The sequence below is a fragment of the Populus trichocarpa genome, chromosome 12 (assembly GCF_000002775.5).
Source record: "Populus trichocarpa isolate Nisqually-1 chromosome 12, P.trichocarpa_v4.1, whole genome shotgun sequence".
In the NCBI taxonomy this organism is placed as follows: domain Eukaryota; kingdom Viridiplantae; phylum Streptophyta; class Magnoliopsida; order Malpighiales; family Salicaceae; genus Populus; species Populus trichocarpa.
In genome coordinates, this window is record NC_037296.2 from 7,253,377 (window position 1) to 7,273,350 (window position 19,974).

General features: G+C 33.6%; 1 protein-coding gene across 14 annotated transcripts; it reads right to left on the reverse strand.

Annotated features, from left to right (window-relative positions):
- Positions 1-573: 573 nt before the first annotated feature.
- On the reverse strand, positions 574-19,255 carry LOC7487108 (uncharacterized). 14 transcript variants are annotated; one of them, XM_052445725.1, is made up of 27 exons: positions 19,065-19,253; positions 18,251-18,967; positions 16,588-16,699; positions 16,400-16,497; positions 16,092-16,250; positions 15,201-15,269; positions 14,877-14,999; positions 14,650-14,799; positions 14,429-14,560; positions 14,266-14,345; positions 13,983-14,077; positions 13,827-13,894; positions 12,779-12,880; positions 12,631-12,689; positions 6,278-6,385; positions 6,067-6,142; positions 4,984-5,120; positions 4,736-4,895; positions 4,457-4,636; positions 3,225-3,341; positions 2,966-3,121; positions 2,372-2,539; positions 2,060-2,172; positions 1,705-1,828; positions 1,235-1,330; positions 1,054-1,116; positions 574-975 (listed from the first exon to the last, which is right to left on the reverse strand). In XM_052445725.1, the coding sequence occupies exons 1-27, from the start codon at positions 19,206-19,208 to the stop codon at positions 925-927; spliced, it is 3,657 nt and encodes a 1,218-aa protein (XP_052301685.1). In that variant the 5' UTR covers positions 19,209-19,253; the 3' UTR covers positions 574-924. The 14 variants fall into 14 exon arrangements, 12 of the variants coding, with proteins under 12 accessions (XP_052301685.1, XP_052301690.1, XP_052301687.1 ...); XM_052445730.1 differs by having other exon boundaries at positions 18,251-18,491; positions 19,065-19,244; XM_052445727.1 differs by lacking the exon at positions 2,966-3,121 and having other exon boundaries at positions 19,065-19,254.
- Between the last annotated feature and the right edge of the window lie 719 nt (positions 19,256-19,974).

Genomic DNA, 19,974 nt, shown 5'->3' on the forward strand with positions numbered 1-19,974 from the left:
CATTAATGGGAGCCACCCATTATTACCTCCATCACCATAACCAATTAACCCGATCATTTACAGCCATAACCTCCTATTACCGCCACCACCATATATATTGAAACTATTGCTATCACCATGCTCGTCCCCATCATACCCAAACCACCACCCTGATATCAACCACTATCATAACCACTTCAATTTTCCAGAAAATGCAACCGCTTAGGTGCGAGCCGAACCATATTTGATCTATGTAAATACATTGACAGTTTGATTCTCTGGCTAACGCCATTAATGGCAGCCATACATCAAAGGTCATGGTTTAGTGTTGCCCAATACATCATTCACTGCCCCCTGGCCTTTAGGTGTTGCAAATGTGCAGCAAAGAAAGCACTGCAAAAGTATGGCAATGATTTCACATGCTTAAAGAGAGTTACATATTCAGTGTGTTCCAGATTATTGATGGCGTCATAACCCTTTTTCTTTCCCTGCTCAACGAATGGAAACATCAGCAAGCGACTGATTTTTGATTGATGTACGCAACACCTTGTTCATTATCCTATTTTAGTCACAGAAGTTGGAACATCCTTGCAATGACGGAAAATGAGGTAGAAAAAGTTGATAATAGACTTCTTTACAAGTATCCATGTCCTTGATTTTTCTTTGATTGCAAGCGACTTCGCAAGCTTCACAAGCTAATTTGAAATCTTTGCAAGGACAAAAAACTCGACCAAAGATAACTAATCATTTAGAGACTAAGATGTATGGTTTGGCTTTTTTGATATGAAGTTGGCCTTCATAATTTCATAAACAATGTTACTTGCCACTGTAGTAGGCTCTGCAACAGTCAACGATACATGTACAACTGACAAATTCAGTAAACCCTCCCCAGGCTGTAAGAGAACCATATTAGCAAGCGCTAATGATTCAGGACTCGCTATGGTTTTAGGAAGAGTCGTTTGCTTCTCCAAAGAAAGACTCTGCATCCAGAACACCCTGACCATGAAACAGATAGATTCAGTCATTGAAAACAAGAATGGAAAATAGATTTCGGTTCCAAGTTTAAGGAAGAACCTCAAGAATCATAATCGCAGCATCCTTGTGAATAACCTCGTTGTACTCGTGACAAACCATACTCTGCAACATGTAAGGGTGACAATGTTACTCTTACTCTCATTATTCTGCATGATAATTAACAATATTCTCATCATCAACAACACAAAAACATTAAAATCAAACAAATATTGAGGCACACTTGAACACAATTTGGGCAGCCAGTGTCTCCTGAGCAGTGGCAACATGTGAGAAGTTCCAAAGCAGCATTCAACAGCTCTGTGAAATAAGGTTGAATCTATCACGCACAAACAAACATATCCAAATCAGTCACAGGAAATGTAAATTTCATTTCCATTATTTTGGAGGCTAAAAACAGAAAGAAGCTGCCCATGTTTAGAAATTAAAGAGAACCACATATCCCATGGCTACTGAAGAGATAGATAATTCTAATTGAAGATTGCCTTAGACATGCAGGTATTATTACAAAGGTGTTTAACGATGCTTTAAAGCCAAATTTATTGCTCCTCAGATCAACAAAAACATATGTTGGTGCGTGATTCTCAAAAATTGAGAACTAAAGTTCAAAGTTTTCAAATTCACTCTTCTTCTAGCAAAACACCAAACCTAACAAATTAAAAAACTGGGATGTTTCAATTTCATGTCAGTCACCTGCATTGAGACACCTGTCCCTCCTGGATGCTGATCATAAACAAGTATTCTTTCAGGAAAATAACGGCTATCATGAGGGTTTGGACACTCTGGAGCTAAGTCAGACGAGTTGCATCTTAAATATCTGAATGCAAAAGCATCATAGCACAGTCAGTGCTGCAACAATTATTTAAGAGATCATAGGATTGGTGTAACAAGCAGTTTCAAGGAAATAAAAAAATATCTGCTTCAAATCTTAAAGGCCACTTTGATGGTGGTAAGCTTTGTAGAAACATATCTCAGCATCCATTCAACATAAATTAGATAGGTAGCATCTTTAAATTGAAAAAGATAGATGCTACTGTAGAAGACTTACAAAGGCACTACATTGAGAAGAGCATGTGAAGCAGCATGCAAACCCCCACGAAAGGAAAATTGTTTCTCCTCGACCAATTTTTTAATTGACTGAGGAACTGGAATCCAAACTGCCTGTATACAAATTAAAGATACAAAAAATACAAAAACAAAGATACATGACTAAGAGAATGAATCATGCAAACATCATGAGAAACCCAAATGCCAGATGGAATCATAGAAACAACATTAGAAACAAAAATGCCAAATAAAGATCAAAAGAAAAGAGGGGACACAAGCATACAAATCAATTTGTAACAGCCATAAAATGCACCTGAGATTCATATGAATATTTGGGTAGTGAAAGATCAAAAGTATCTAAGACTTTGTTGCTTCCTCTTTTTATGCAATAGAAACCAAACCAAGTAGTTGTTACTTTACAAGAAAGTGCTTGAGCTGCTGTTCTTGAAGACTGGTTCTTGAAGGCCCTTGGTGGATAGGCCTAAATGTTTGCAGGACAAGAAGTTACTGTCATAATTCAATCTTCAAAGGGAATCACATTAAACTGCAGGAACAATAATTGCAAATGCCATTAAGAGAATATAGCAATGTTTCTTGTTAGCATTGCTGCAATTGCTATAATAGAAGACATTCCTAATGACATGATATACTTAGTAGGCTGTCCCACATGTTTCTCTTTTTTGCATTCCCCACTATAGCTATATCAGTAATCAACTAAATGTGGCACAAGGTTCCAACTCTAGCTATAATAGGTAAAGATCTGCTAAGTTTCAGACTTAACAGCCACATATATTCTGCGTGTCAGCCATGCAACAAGCTGCAGCCTGCAGAACAAAAGCATGCGATTTTTGCAAATACCAGTTGAAAAGCAGAGGAAGAAAAACAAAAAGTTAAGAGCCTAACATACAATATCACCTCCAAGGACATCAATATCTGTATAATCACGGGTTTTTGTATAATAATGCAAGTTGGCTTCATAGCACAAAGCAATCTTTTCTGATATATCCAATTTCTTGACCATATAGGTCTTCCCTTGGTGCATATAGACCGCACCTTCATATATCTAAACAAAAGGAACCACGGTGAAGAATTAGAGCAAAAAGAGTGTTGAATTTACAGTTAGAGCTAAATGTCTACAATAAACAAGGAAATCACAACTTCTCTACCTGGAAGAAAGCTTTGCTTTCCTCAATCTCTTCAAGGACTTCATTCCGCTGCATGTCTATCACTCTGTATCTGGTGGACTCTATTGCTCGAATACTAATTCCACGTGAAGGCATTTTCTAGAAATATTGAACACTGAAAACTTAAAATAACCATTTACTTAAACAGTACAACAAAATACTAAACCTAAGATTTTTTTTGGGGATCGACTTCCAGCAAGTTACAAGAAATAATATACAGCCTCAAAACTATGTACATTGAAGTTTATCAAATCAACCATTAGCTTCAATCTCTTGTCCATATAGGTCATGCTTCAAAGATTTCAAGTCAATATCAAAGAGTAATTTATCTCTATTGTGAAAAAAAATAATTAAATTAAGTATAAAGTCAATTTTAGAGTGTCTTTGGCATGCTAGACAAGATAGGACAAATGAAAATGGACTGGACAAGATTGAACTAGACAAATGCATTATTTGTCCCATGTTTGCTAAGTAAAGGATGGGACAAGAATAAATAAAGTTTTTGAAAAGTTCATTTTGGTCCATCAAAATTCACCAACAATTTATTTTACTCTATATTTTATTTTAATGACATTCTTGTCTTTATTTGAAAGTATTTTGGTCCTCTAATTTTAAGCTATATACAATTTAGTCCTGAATCATATTTTTTTTTTTGCAATTAAGCCCCTAGATGTAAGAATTTATTTCAATAAAATATAGGTTAATTTGGTCAAACTTTAGTCAACTAATTCAAAAAAAATAGATGAGTAATAAATAGATGATGGACATGTATTTTGCCTTGGGAACAACTTTGGACAAGACAAGGATTAGTGTGTGCACCAAACACTTCACAGCTTATCATGTCCTATCCACAATATGCATCAAAAACTTCATAACTTGTATACCAAGTGCACCTTTAGAGCGTTGTGTCACAGCCCGGATAAAGCCAGCTACCATATTCTCACCCGCTGATGTAGGATATTAAACGTTGTGTCCATCAAGTAATGAACAAGTTACTGATCAATTATTCAATAGGAATGACATGTATGATCTACATGAATTAAGGAATTAAATCCAGTGGTTACTTTTATGAAAATTGAATCATGAAAAGTTATAGGGATGTAAAATACTTTTTGTAAGTTGTATGAAAGAGAATCCCTCCATTTTTATATATAAAAATAATATAAGTTGCGCAATATAGCTATTAAACCTAGATGTTTGAACAAATTACATACCTCATGCCCAATGTAACTCCATATTCTAGCAAAAGAATCACGTGAAGGATCAAAGCTCAGGTCTCCTTTATTTTTAAGGGACATCAGCGCATTGCTTAAACTAGAGCCAAAATATTTCTCATCATGAAGCAAACTCAATGGGTGTTCACGAGCAGCGCAGACCAGATGTTGCTTCAACACCTAGAAAGATAAAACACTGGAGCATAAGTTTGCCTATTTGTTGGAACCTTAAAAGAAAACTAATTCAAAAGAAAATATCGAACTTGGAACCCTACATACCTGCTGGTTTTGAGCATCAATATGACAGCACTCAATCGGACCATGGAAGAGTTTTTTAGGAAATTTCATAAAATATTGATCCAGAGGTCCTTGAAACGCAACATATACAGCAAGAGATGGCCTTTCTCTTCTTCCAGACCTGCCAGCTTGCTGCCACAAACTAAAAATGAAAGAAAAAAGGCTTCCAATTAAAAGAATTGAGCAAGATAGTTACTTAGAAAACCAACACAGTATAGCAAGCTCTCTACCTGGCAAAACTACCAGGAAAGCCTAAATGCAGGGTGGCATCAATATGGCCAACATCAATACCCAACTCAAGAGCATTTGTTGCAGCAATGCCAGAGAGTTTCCCACTGAAAAAATCTCTCTCTATTTGCCTCCGATCCTGCTCTAGCGCCCAGCCAACGTCAAAGCACAATAACTCATATGTGGGTGAAGATTAGAAATACAAACAGGAAAATATAAAATCAACCAAGGGAAAATAGAAAAATTAGTAGAGATGTGTAATGCCACTAAATTACCCAAAAAGAACAACTTAACAGCACCAGAAATAGAGCACTGAAAAAATAAGAATCAAACAAAAACAAATGCCATGTCCAATTTTCTTCCGGCATCAGGGCTGAGTCAACATGTGACAACAAAGACAACTAAAAGGAGTTGCAGTTGACCAAGGCAATTGAACAATTCTAAATGATGGTCAAACAGTAAAGAGGTTCTTAACAGATTGGTTTTATTCCATAGATTCCCATCAAGAACAAGCTAAAAATTCACCTCAGAATACAAATAACAGTTGTATTGAGCGGAAGTATGAGTTTGTTACACTCCTTTACATAAAGCAACAGATTTATAATAGCTTCAAAATCTTTTGATAAGATTTCAGAGATAAAATTTACCATTGGCAACCATGTGTGGTGGTAAGAAAAAATAATAAAAGAAAGTTTTTAAGAAGGAAGAGAGCTTCGAATGTTAATTTTGAATCAAAGAGAAGGTGCAAGCCAGCAACGATCTGGGACAATATGAGCAAGTTCAAAATTATTGCACCATGATGAAAATCATCACTGACTCGCTACAGTAAAGAAACTTGACAGAAGCAATTTGACCTTTCAGCCACCAATATAGCTACATAAAACATATTCAATAACCACTGAAAAGTAAATTGTCCTTCACAAAAAAAGTAGAAAATTTGGCCCACATTCTGATATGATTTCCTAGAAGAACAAACTATTGGATGGAAAGCTTAAGTCTGGTTATGCAACTATATCAACTTCGGCTTAAAAGCACTAATGATAATCATCACGTATGGACAGAGAAAACAAAACACCTTTACTGACCTCAACAACATAGCCAGCACGATAAGCACAAATTGAGCCTACAAGGTGGGGTGCTGTCTTTTGAAGAATCTCACGCCTATCACAGTGATAAAGTTAGAGAAGATATTCTTTCAGCATCCACTATTATAAGAGGGGAAAAGAGAAAAATCGATGCTCAAAAGACCATATATCTTTTGAAGAATTTAACTTTCATGAGATCAATGGGCCATACGTATAAGATAAGACAATCTCAGTGAGTTTACGAGATCTGCAAAAGGCAATGCAACGAAGTCCATGCTGAACCATTTCTGCAAAGAGGTATGAAACTTCTGAAATTGGGCTGGAAAAGAAAAACAGAGCATTAAGCATTCTAATGCTATTTCATATATTCTGTAATAATATATGCAGAGTTTATTGAAAGCTTATTTCATCATGCATCAATCACATTATATGATATCACTAAAAAGACCAAAAGCATCTGTGAAGCTTCAGCTTATTTAGAATAGAAGTAATAATGCAATAAAAACAGAAATATGTTCCAGAAACAAGAAATTGAAATGACAACGCGCTTAGGTTATGGTCAAAGAAATTTATCTCTTATGGAAAATCAAAATCAAGTTGTTGGATTCTTCAACAAGGAGATGGTTTTTTAGTCTAAGAATAAGTTATAATGACAGGTTTCTTAGTTAAGGTTTTGATTCAGATTTGGGTTATTTTGTGAGTAGGGGCAGAATTGCAATTTCTGTATATTTCTGTGAATCAGGGGTATTCTAGTAATTTCAGAATACTTGAAGCTATGTTCTTATTTAGGAAGTTGGTGTCTTAGCGTGTGTTTGGGATTGTGGTGCAATATACTTTTCAAAATAGCTTTTTGCTTGAAAATGTATTAAAATGATTTTTTTTCAGATTTTTTTTTTTTACATTAGCATATCAAAACCATCACAAAACACTAAAAAAATATCAATTTGATGCAAAAGCTCTCTCAAACACCCCTTAGTCTTTAATTGTTTATTCTTGTTTAGTTTCTTCCTAATCAAGTAAGGAATAGTAATCGATTAGTAATCTAGTCTTTTATGGAGTCCTAATTCATATCCATGTATAAAAGTATGCACTTTTTAAGAACTTTTGATTGACTAATGTATAATTACTACAGTATTAATTATAATATACTCTCAATACTTGTATATAACTTCAATCCCACCTATTATTAATAATTAAAGGATGAAATTCTTAAAAAAAATATATTAATTTCTAAAAGCTAGGTTGTTTAAGAAGGAATCCTAAAAAAAAATCCAATCCCATTTTTTCATTATTTTTCTATTCATGCATCACATTAGATTGTAATAAGTTACTTAAATCACTTCTAAACTATATAGTACTATATTGACAGTTTATTTTGATTATCCAAATTTTAAAAGAACTTTCAAAAAAGCCAAAAAAACACATAATATTAAAATTTAGGAACAATTAAAAATCCATCGAAGTATTAAATTGAATCTTTAGTTAACATTTTCATTTATTTCTATATAGTTAATTTATATTCATTTACATGTAATTGAAAAAAGACTCCTTAAAATAAAAATATTTGTATATAATATAATGTCAATGCTACTAATTATCATACTGAAAATTAGTCAAGCACAAAATAAAACTTTCGATTATGTCATTAACTTATTTTCATGTAATATGAATAGATTTGTATCTAAATATAGACTCTTTACACAAAGTAATGAAAAAGAAACTAAAACAAAATAGGCTCTTCTCTGTTGCTAGATACATGCACACTGTTGACTACTACAATCCACCTAGCCTTTCTTTCTATTTTTGGTCCTCAAAAAAATATTCATCTCAGGTCACTAAAGTTTTTTTTTTTAATTTCATCCTGTTACGTAATGTTCATGCGATTTGAGACTATTAATTTGTTTCGATTCATGTTCAATTTTTTATTTGTCATCTAAAATCTTGCCCCAACATTAAATTGATACTCAATTTTGCAAAATTGGATTTGATTTTATCAATTTTATAAATTGAAACAACATGAATCAACTTTTTAACACAAGAAAAATCGATGCCCTTTTTTTCTTTTTAAAACAAAATACTATAATTTGATTCTTATAGATTTTAATTTTTAATTTTATCCTTTTTTTTTTAGGGGGGGGTTCAAATTTCAATACTAAAATTTATTTGTATTATGTTTCATTCCAAGAACTTTTAGGGGGGATGAACAGAAAAATTAGGAAGAAGAGATAAAATGGTCGGTCAATCATATTCTAGCCACCAAAAACACTGATCTTGGTGTCATTGGTTTCTCTTGATGAGAGTATCCTTTAGGTGTTTTTGATCTTTCATCTCGTTGAAAATAAAAAACAGATTAGAGTTAAGAAAGAATTTTTTTATTTGATTTAATTTGGTACTTTTGTTACAATTTATGGGTGTTTTGAGATTACAAATTGGTTTGTTTAGTTTTTGAAGAGTGTTTACAAGTATTTTTAGGTAAAAATAGATTATGGTTTATTGGATCCAGAAAACCGAAATCTGATTTTCTAACCACCACTCTTAAAGCTGAAATTTGGATCAGCAAACAACACGTCTTCTTTATTTTTAAAAATAAAAAAAAATAAAAGGACGGATGACATGACGACATGACATCCTCCCTTGAACAAAAAAAAAAAAGTCATGCACTCCAAGCCTTTTTTCTATTGAATAAGGTGTGTGGACCCCATCTCTTTGACCCAAGCACCTAGCCTCTTTCTCTGGTTTTTTCTTCAAATATTTTTAGAGGTTGATTGAAATAAATAAAATAATTAACATAATATTTATATTATTATTAAATCTTATTTGGTTTTTAAATAATATTATAGATTTTTATAGAAACAATAACAATTTCTTTTTCAATTATTATACACCTAATAAGCACAAAATATATACATACTGGTCGTCAATATTCAATGAAAATTAAATCCGTTTTTTAATATTTTCATAGATTTTTGACACAATTTTATCACATTAGTTTTTTTTTTCTTCAATTACATATAAAATAGATATATTTTTAAAAAAACTTTCTTTTGAGATCATGACAGGTTTTTATTTAAAAAACAGTGCTTACGATTAAAAAACATGATTTGTTTAGACAATAAAGGGATGCATTAATAAGAAAATAGAGTTTAGATTAAAAAGATATATTTTTACTACTTTTTTCAAATGGTAGAAATTTTTATCAAACATTTATTTTAACTATCACTATTGCAAATATCCAAGTTTTTTTATGATAATATTATCGATTGATTTATGTATTAGCTCAATATGCAAAAATTTTAAAATAATTCTCATTAATATTGAATGATATTAAAATATTTATTTTCTTAATTTTTTTATATATTTTTCTCACAAACTATTTTTAATTCTTTGAATTCTTCTCAAAAAGGTTTGTAACACTCAACTTTCTCAGAGATTTAGAGTCTTTTACAAGGAATTTTGAAGGGTTTTTTTTTAAAAAAAAAATCACAGCAATCAAGAGGTTTCATTAATGGAATCAACATTGGATGAGAGAAAGCTCATGTCACGGACTTTAACATCTAATGATCATAAGATAATTCATATTGAATAAGGCACTATGCAAGAGTTTGAACTTCCTAGATTATTAATCAACCTTCTTTCAAAGCATGTCAGGTTCTGCCAGAATCACAAATTTTTGTTGTGAAATCAAGGGATTTTGATATCAAAGTCAAAGAATTTAATGGTAAACATGGGAAATTTGAGTAAGTTCAAATTGAACATGAAGTTGTTCAATTTGAAGAAATTACATTGGAAAATCACTCCTTGGTTTTGTGCAAGTTTCCTGAATAAGTCAAGCAACACAATCTTCAAGCTTTCCTACTTGTGCGTGGTCTATAGATTTTCATACTTCAACATTACAAACTCAAGGTCAAGGCTATTAAGCAGTGTTTTAAAACCCGGACCGGCCCGGCGGGTCGACCCGGGCCTGGGACCGGTCCGGGTGGAGGCAAAAACCCGCTTGGGAATTGGCTCGGAGAAACCCGGTCCACCCGGTCAAACCCGGGTGAGACCCGGTCAATTTTTTTCCTGCCACTACCTCTTCTCTTCCTTCGACCTCCGCATCCCGGCCTATTGCACCTGCTACCTAAGGAGCAAAACCCAAGTTGGAGGAGTTCCATTGAAATTCACACTCTTCACCTTCTTCTCACTAGCATTCACTATAACCGCGACTCTCCTATCAGTCTTCTTCGCCATCAATGGCGTCGTAATCCCTTGCTCCTGTTTCCCCAATCCTTGCCCTTCCTTCCACCCCATCTTCGCCATCATCCTCTGCGCCGCAGTCATTTGTCCACCAGCACCAACTCCCAACCCTACCGTCCTTGACGTCCCAATACTAAACCCATCCCCATTCCTGGGTGGCGAAGAACTCCTCGGAACACCTCCACTCATGGCAGCACGCCTTCTCCATGCTTCCTCCCCAAAAATATTCACATCCCTGTCCCTATCCTTTTCCCTCTCCCTCTCCCTCTCCTCCTCCTCCTCTTGCCTCCTCCTCTCAATCTCCCTCAACCTCTCCGCTTCCATCACTTTCCTTTTTTTCTCCCTCCTATAATCTTCATAATCATTCGGCCTGGCCGGATCATACTCCTCAACAACCACCGAATTCACCCCTACCAGTTCCGGTTGCGGAGCCACCTCATCAGGTAGCACAGTCGCCGCCGCCACGAACGGAGAAACTAAAGATTTGGAAGCAGAGATTTGGGGTTTAGGTTTGTTAGGGGTTTTTAAAATAGTTAGTGGTGATGTGAGCAGAAGAAATTAATGTGTTGATTAATAAAAGTGAATGTGGTGTTAATTTAGAATTTAGGTTTGTTTTTTTTTGGGTTAACCCGGGTCAACCCATCTGACCCGTGACCCGATCACTTGACCGGGTCAATGACCGGGTCGGGTTTCAAAACTATGCTATTAAGTTATGGTTAAAGTTGTCAAGCAACACAACCTTCATGTTTTCCTACCTGTGAATGTTCTACAAATCTCCATGCTTCAACATTACAAACTCAAGGTCGAGTGTTTTTTTAAGGTGAGAATTGATGAGGCATAAGCCATGGTTAAGGAAATTTATCAACTATGGTAAATCAAAACCAAGTTGTCTGATGATTCTTCAGCGACAAAGAGGTGTTCAAGTATAAGTTATAATGATAGATTTCTTAGTTAAGGATCTGAATTTCAGTTCTGAATTATTTTGTAAGCAGGGGCAGAAATGTAATTTCTGCAGATTCTTGTGAGTAAGGGATATTCTAGTAATTTCAGAATTACTTACAGGTCTATTCTGATTTAGGAAGTTGGCATCTTAGTCTTTAATCGTTTATTCCTGTTTAGCTTCTTCCTAATCATGTAAAGATTAGTAGTCCTATCTTGTATGGAGTTCTAATCTCTAGAGATGCTATGTTTTATTTCAGCAAAGTCAAATTATGAAATAAAACTGAGTTTTATGCCACATTTGTTTACACGAAAATAGTTTCATTTTGGAAAGTGATTTTCATAGAAAATAGATTCTTGAAAAATAAATTATTTTTCGATGTTTGATTGTGTTATGAAAATGAGTTGGAAAAAAACTTTCAAAGTGTTTGATTATACCATGGAAAATAAGTTGGAAAATCACTTATTAATTAAAAATAAATTTATCTACAATATATAGAACATTAAATAATAACCATTTGACCACTTAAAAAAAAAGAATGAGATATAAAAAATATAATTGTGGAAATTTTTTTTTATTATATCATATATTTATGTATATTTTATTTTATAAAATATAACTATACATACAATATAAATATTTTAAATGTATTATTATAGACATATAACCATCTTTTTGAATTTGGAGAATATTGAAAATAATTTTTTTTTCTATAGTATCTTAATTTTATAGCACAATTTGTATGATTTAAAATGCATGATTATTGTATAATATAATATGTTTTTGCATTCAAATGTATTTTCTAGGAATATTATGCAAGTGTTATAAGCACTAATATATCAAATTAATATATTTTTATATTCTATATTACATTCTAATATATTACTTGCTATACAAGTATAGTAATAATTTATATTGTAAAGTATGTTATTAGTATGTTATATATATATATATATATATATATATAAAAGAATAATGAAATATTATACCAATTTAGTTTTTGAATTCTTCATGAAAAATGTTTTCCAATCTTTTAAACCAGAAAACATTTTTCTCCATCTAAAGCTTATGTTTTTCTTTCACTGAAAAGTGAATTTCATTAACTAATTCTCTACAATGTAGCCAAACATGAGAAAACCAAGAAAGTGCTTTCCAAAAAAACTTTCCAACAAACAAACAAGGCTTTAAAGGATTCCTTCTCCTTCTCTTGTTATTCTATTTTCTCATGATTCCTTTTCTTTTTTGCTTAAAAGCATTGCTGCTATGGCATCGATTCAGCCAGTACTAGCTTTGTGCATGGCATGGATTCACCGTCATGTATCATCAAGGACAGCATGGACAGAAAAATGCTACATTATTTTGATACATATGAATCCGGGTTCTCTTACCTCATGCTTTTCTCTGTGCTCTCACTAACATCCATGTGACCCTCAGATTTATTTGGCACCTGCAATCTGAAAATGTCAGCAAGCAATGAATAAACACCATCAACTTATGCAGTTGGTTCATATTTATAGAACACCGGTAAACACGTACGATTCTAGGACATGAAGTAGGATTCCAAAGAACAAAAAGCTTCCGAGAAGATGGACTTCCATCATTTTTAATCAGCTCCAATGTTGAAAGATTTGCAAGTTCCTAGGCATTAAAAGTTTAAAACACTTACGTTTCAATCAATTAATAAAAGCATATATATATATATATATATATATATAGTGCCCAATAAAAAGACTACTCAAAAACCCCAAATTTTTAGAACCGTGATGTATACTGGCATAAATATTTGGACGCTTTCCCTTGAAAGCATTAAGATAAGGGTGCATTTCAAACATGGAACACCCTTGCAATGATTAGTGCTCGAGCACCATTTAGTTGAGCCACCAATGATCATTCAATCTTGCGATGTAGGCCATATACAAGCAAGAAACATTTGTAAGGATATCAAAGCTATTTCAATAAATCTATAATTAACCCATGGAATTGTGTGATACAAGCCAAGCTGACCTATGTTCGAAGGAGCATCTGATGGAGAATAAATGGAAGATTTGCAGTATAATTATCTTAGGAAAAATAGAGATTATAATCATCTACAACTCATGTATGAAGATTATAATAACCTAAAATAAGTAGATTTCTAATTAAGATATAATATAAAATAAAACATAATCTCTAATTTTCGTAAGATAATTCTATTGTGATTCCATTTATTCTCCCTTCACACCTTTATAAGGATGTGGGGAGTTGTCACACCGACTTGAGGAATCAGCCAAACAAAAAACACAGACAATTTCAGGATGCTAGAGACATAAATGTTCATGCAATTCTGTCACAAAACACTGGTATGTTGGATACCGCGTGATTAGGCCAAGAGCAAAGAAGACAGCTTTTGGTTTTCAATATTGCATATGTGATCATCAAAATATGATTCCTCATATCTTAAAATCCTTTCATGTGAGAGAGGGGGGAAAGGAAAATCAACGATTTAAGTAATTAATGGTTCCATCATAATAATCCCAAGAAACAAACCCATCATAAAATTTGAATGCCGTTAACAAATATGTTTGTGATCAATTTCCAATCTTACCATGCAATGCTCGCAAGGGTTGGCAGAAGTTGCAGTAGAAAACACAAAAGAAGGATCACTGCCATATACTGCACCATCAAACAGAAGGCGTAATAAGTTTTTTGTGTCATGTACAAATATTGGGGGGAAAAAAACCTTGTATTTAGTCACATTTACCATGAGAACAGAGACGACGAAGTCGTCTCAATATTAGAGCAGTGTGGCATCCAAATGCACCTTTGTAATAATGAGCTTCATCAATCACCACAAACCTAATTTTGTTATAAATAAACCAATTGATAACAAAATAGGATAATTTGGATGAAAAAGACAAAAATATGATGGCATGACATAATCACTCTGTCAGGAACTATAAATGACATAATAAACCCAAAAACAGTTAATGTGCTAATAATTTAGCAGCTAGCAATTTTAAAAATAAATAATTGCAAAGCATTACCTGAGATTTGATAAAATTCTATCAAATTGTCTATGATAAGGTAAAATTGACAAGTGTAACATATCTGGATTTGTGATCAACTGCATATTAAGTGACAAAACAATTGAGTCCATAACCTTAAAGTTCACCATGAAAAAAAAAAAAAAAAAAACCACTACTATACCAATCTAGCATTCGCACGAAGCAACAGCCTGTCCTTCAGAGCAGTGTCACCGTCATATATCCCTATGTTTATGCTAGTATCAAATCCTTTAATCATCTTTGCTAACGCTCTTAGTTGATCTTGAGCCAAGGCCTACACGCATAAAGAGTTTATATAATATACAAATGCCCAAAAATAATATAAAAGGAAGATCTGTTGCTTAAAAAACTTTTCCAATGAACCTTAGTTGGAAACAAGTACAGAGCACAAGATGACAAATCCTGGGACAAAGCTTCCAGAACAGGCACATTATAGCAAAGAGATTTGCCACTAGATGTCATTGTTGCCACCACGACATTCTTCCCAGAAAGAGAGGCCAGGATGGACTCTGCCTGTGAACAAGAGTTTCAACATCCTCACAAAGTATCATTTAAAAAAAAAAAAATTTGTGGTGGAGGAAAAGTTTGACCTGGTGACTGTATAATTTAGTGATTCCCATGCATTTTAGAGCAGACTTCATGTTATCTGAGAGTACATTTGGTACTTGCACATAAATAGGTTTTCTAGAGTCAATGTCTTCAACATGCACTATCTGCATCACATAAACTTCCAGTTTAGCACTCACAACAGAATTGATCAGAATTATAAAAGCATTGTTCACATGCTCATTGCATTAAGCTCAGATGGCATATGTGAGTTTTTATTTACTTCAGGCCATCAGAACCACAAGAGAATTTGTTGACTGTTACACATAATACGGTTTCCAAACATCCATAGCAACCGCAGAAGTTACCTGTCCTTTCGATCCAATGCCTTCTCTGAGATGTTCAACCATTTCCACTGGCAGCAATTGATTTGTTTCCTGGTAAGTCAAAGAGTTTTCAACTCACTGGATATCTTATTATTCATACCAAAAGAAATGCTATGTATCAGTCAGAACTTCTGGTTTGAAGAAATAAAGGACAATTCACTTCAACATGACACAATTCCTTTGACCAGGTAGGGGCAATAAATATGACGGTCACCCTTTGCAAAGACGAAAAGAACACCAAATTAATATTAAGTTAATAGCAAATCTGATATCATTACATGATTGGTATTAGGAATTAAGTTTAATGAAAGGACAAAAATTCTAAATGGAATTCAAATAGAGAGAAACAAGCAAGCATATTCTCTATCCTAGCTCACTGTGGGGTGCAACTTGCATTCTATGGTGGTGGACAACTGACCATAAACCACCTGCATTTTATGGCAGTAGGTAAGTGCTAGTGTCATTAAATGCAACGAATTGCACTGCAAAATATGTAAATTTTCTGTTGTAATTACATCCCTTTTCTAAGCACGAAAATAAATTCAAATTTGGAATAAACTCTGTAACTTCCTCTCAACCTGAAAGATGTAAAAAGAAAATTCTTTATTCAACTTTGATTAATAAAAAATTGTAAAAGCATGGAAGTACCACTAAAAGTCAGTATACAAGAAGGTTTTGACACATAAAAACATTGCAAATATAACATCAAATGCATTTAGCATCATAAACAGTCATCTATAACATGCTTTAGCTCCAGTCGTTCTACTACTATTTCATTTCACATTTCAAAGCAGATAATTTCATATCAAACCAAGCTATAGGGAAAAACACCAAAACCACTTGGTCAATAAATATACACTGACAAACACCCACATGGCATCGTGTCTGGAATGAATATGAGCTTGAGGCCAAGGAATGGCATCCTTTTGCCTGCTTTGCTTCACTTTCACTCACAGAAATGCCATCTTTCCTCACAAATTTCAGTAGATCTTCCAAGGAAAATGGCATTGCAACTCTATTTCCAATTTTGCACTGCAGGAGGAAAAATAACAAGCCAAAAAAGGAAATTGTGTCACTATACAATTCTATTTTGTGTCTCTACACACAAAAAAGTTAAAACATTATAAAACAATCATTAAAAACACTATTTATACAGAGAGGCCAGAAGCAGATAGGCATACCAATAAAAATTTAGCAGCTTCCCACAAATTAGTTTTAAAGGCACTTTCCTGTTTTTTCATTGTATTGAATATGGTCGATAAAGACAGGGATTTTTTACCTGTGAAAATGCAAATGAAATCATTCATTAGGAAGCTTATAAAATTAAGCTGCGGAGATAGGGGAAAATATGAATATAGTTATATAATACCTTTTCTAGAAGGTTCACCAATTTCATCCTTATCCTTTGTTTCAGAATTGATGATAACAAAGACATCAGCAGCATTAGCAAACTTAGAATCATTAGTAGCAAAAATTACAACCTGCGAAAAAGAAATGTATATGCTCATTTAAATAGGAAAAGATAATGTGTGACATCACTCCAAGCGCCGGCAATATGTCGTGGTCCACATTTGTCAAAAAATACCTAGGAAAACTGCTTTAACAAATGAGGCATACCATATAAAAAAACATTCATCTTCTACCATTCTGATAGGGAGAGATTATGGGGCTTGAAAAATAATTCTCCATCACAACAAGCAAGTCATGTCATATCAAAGTACTTATAATGTGTAACTGGGCATATTTACATGACAGATTACAGTGATCTATCTTGAGGACCACATCATCACAAACTTGCACCATTTTATGTCATTCCCTCAGAAATAGGCAAAGAACTGAAACATATCACAGCACAACTTTTCTTTTTTCTACTGACACCTGAACACTTGACTACTTCCACTCATGAGAAACTTGATATTAGCATGGGATTTTGTAATGAGTACTTTTTACCCAATAAAAGCACACCTTACTGACTAGAAGCATATCATGTCGAAGTCCGAAAATAAATGAAATACATGTCAACCGTCAGGTGAATTCTATCAACTCAATAATCATTATGCTGGTAAACTACCTTGTTTTCTTGCAACAATAACAAATGCGTAGATGACACGAGAGTGTCTTCAAATGGTCCTATTGAAGTTGGGTTATTTAAGTTTGGGTTGGCAATGCAAATGAATAAAGTCCTTAATAATGTTTACTGTCAGCCATGAGCCAACTTTAAGCCCGAATTTGCATCTCTTCATTACATGGAAAAATAAACTTATCCTGTGTGGTTTTTCAAGTTGAAGATTGTCAGTCATGCATACATAGGAGTTTTGTCTGTTATGTTTGTTTTATTTTTTAAGTTTTCTAAGTGTGTTCGTGTTTCTAAGAAATCAAAAACATTACTAGTTAATATTAGTCTAGTTTTTTGTCAAGGTCATTTATTGGAATCTTCATTATATTATTTTGATGTTCTTTTTTAGACTCAGAGGGTTTTTCATGTACTAAAGATGTTTTGGCAAAAAAACTAAATTGAAGTCTTTGACATGACCTTTTCGCAACATGTCAAGTTGTGTTTTCTTTGTGAGTAGTTGTGTTTTCTTTGTTTTCTTTGTGAGTAGTGGACTTATACACATCTCTAAAGTGGTGATTTGATCTTTTATTTTTTGAGTGGTGAGTTCTTAATGTCTATGGTTTTGAACTTAGAGTAACGAGCGAAAACACTCATTTGTGTGTGTCCTATTACTTTTCCATATCCGTACCGTCCCGATATCAGTAGATGATAGTCACTCTCAAACTTTAAATGGCATCGCATCAATCAACAGGGCCACGGGATATTTTAACCAAAAAAACTAATGGTGCCAAAAATTACAGTATCAAGTTTGAAAACTGAAGCTTGCAGAAAATAAAAGCATCAACCCATTTAAAAGGTAAACTGCTAGAAATATTTTTGCAATCAATGCGCCTTGTGCATTTTAAAAGGTAAACTGAACACAGCATGAGTTTATTAAAGATTTAGCATAAACATACCCAAAAATTCAAATAATTACCTTAGGATAGAGAACAGAAAGAAGCTCTATATCCTCAAAACCAGCTTTCAAACCAGATTTCGCAAGATTCTTTAGGGCGTCCTTCAATGAATCCGAGGTAATTTCTCGCCTCTGCATTTGAAGAAATGCAGTGAAAATATTCAAGAAGGCAAAAGCCTGCATAATTCTTTTCAGCCACGCCGGACAAAAGCACGAAGGCCTCTTATCTCCACACAATCCCAAATCCAAAAACACACATGTCCTGGAATGTGGATTCGTCAAGCAACTAAATGAATCCAAAACCTCAACAAATTTTTCACATTTTGTTTTGTCGTCGACAATATAATTGTTTTTGTTAGGAGAACGCAACACACTCCATAAAAAACAAAACAACTCTTTATCACTACTACTACTAGTAGGAGTATCTTTAAAACCCCTCTTTCGCTTGTATCCGGAAAACATATAATCGGGCTGTGTAGCAGCAGTACTGTTTGTGCTTGTGCTTGTGCTTGTGCTGGTGGTTGGTTTTTCTGATAAAAACGACAAGTCTTGCATCATCTCAGAAAATGTTGAATCTGCCAAGGTAGAAATTGAGGGTTTTGTAGGGGCGTTTTTGTAAAAATCAGGTGTTGGGGTTTTAGGTGGATCTTTTTTCTTGTTGAATGGAACTAGAACTAGAAATTCACCATTCTCAATAGAAAGCGTGTCGATCGGAGTCTTCAAACTCAATTTCACTCCCTGATACATATCAATTTCCATGACATGATACGATTAAAGCTTTTAGCAAAACAATTCAAAATTAAATAAGATATAAAAATAGCGGGTGGTTAGTTACCTTGAAGAAGAGATGGAAATTGGGGGAGGAAGATGCATGAATCAAGAGGAGTTTGAGGTCATTAACAATTTTTTTTGATGATATTCTCACCTTCGTAGATTCACCGGTGAGTGTACGGATTTCTATTTCCACTTCTCTTTCCATCTTTCTGTCTCTCACACGCTTTTTCTGTTTTCATTAGATATAGCAAAAAGTGGATTTATGTTTTCTATTTTATGTTTTTATTTGTAATAAAAGACGTCAGCAACATTATTATCAAGAGACTGCATCACACGGTTTTATAGGTGATTATAGATGTTTTTTAAAAATGTTTTTAATTTAAATAATATTAAATTAATATTTTTTAAGTATATTTATTTTAATATATTTTAAAATAAAAATTATTTTAAAATAAAAATTTCATCACAATTTTAAATATTTCTAAAAAGTCATAAATGATCTTACAAGATGAATTATTATGGATTCCTACTTCATTTTCTTATCTTGGGTTTATTTTTCATTTCTCAAAAAAAAAATATTTGGTATTTTAACATTACATTAATTTGGGAATGTTAATTCACTGCAATCAACTCAATTTCGACATCGAATTTCTCATTCGCTGCAGACAATACAACTTCGACAACGAATCCCAACTTCGTTGCAGAACACACAATTCTACTGCGAATTAAAAATTAGTTGCAGGCAATACAATATCGGCAGCGAATCCCAAATTCATTGCAGAACACACAATTCGGCAGCGAAAATTCATTCGTTGTAATCAACTCAATTTCGACAGCAAATTACAAATTCCTTGCAAACAATACAACTTCGGCAGCGAATCCAAACTTCGCTGCAGGACACACAATTCAGCAGCGAATGTTAATTCACTGCAAACAACTGAATTTCGACAGCGAATCCCAAATTCGCTGGA

Bases quoted from the DNA above. Each gene is read 5' to 3' on its own strand.
- LOC7487108 (XM_052445725.1), bottom strand. From the start codon at position 19,208: ATGGAAAGAGAAGTGGAAATAGAAATCCGTACACTCACCGGTGAATCT. The intron at 5,121-6,066 runs GTCAGTAAAGGT...GCGCTAGAGCAG, and splicing joins GTGCTGGCTATGTTGTTGAG to GATCGGAGGCAAATAGAGAG. The intron at 4,896-4,983 runs GTAGAGAGCTTG...TTTCATTTTTAG, and splicing joins TTTCCTGGTAGTTTTGCCAG to TTTGTGGCAGCAAGCTGGCA.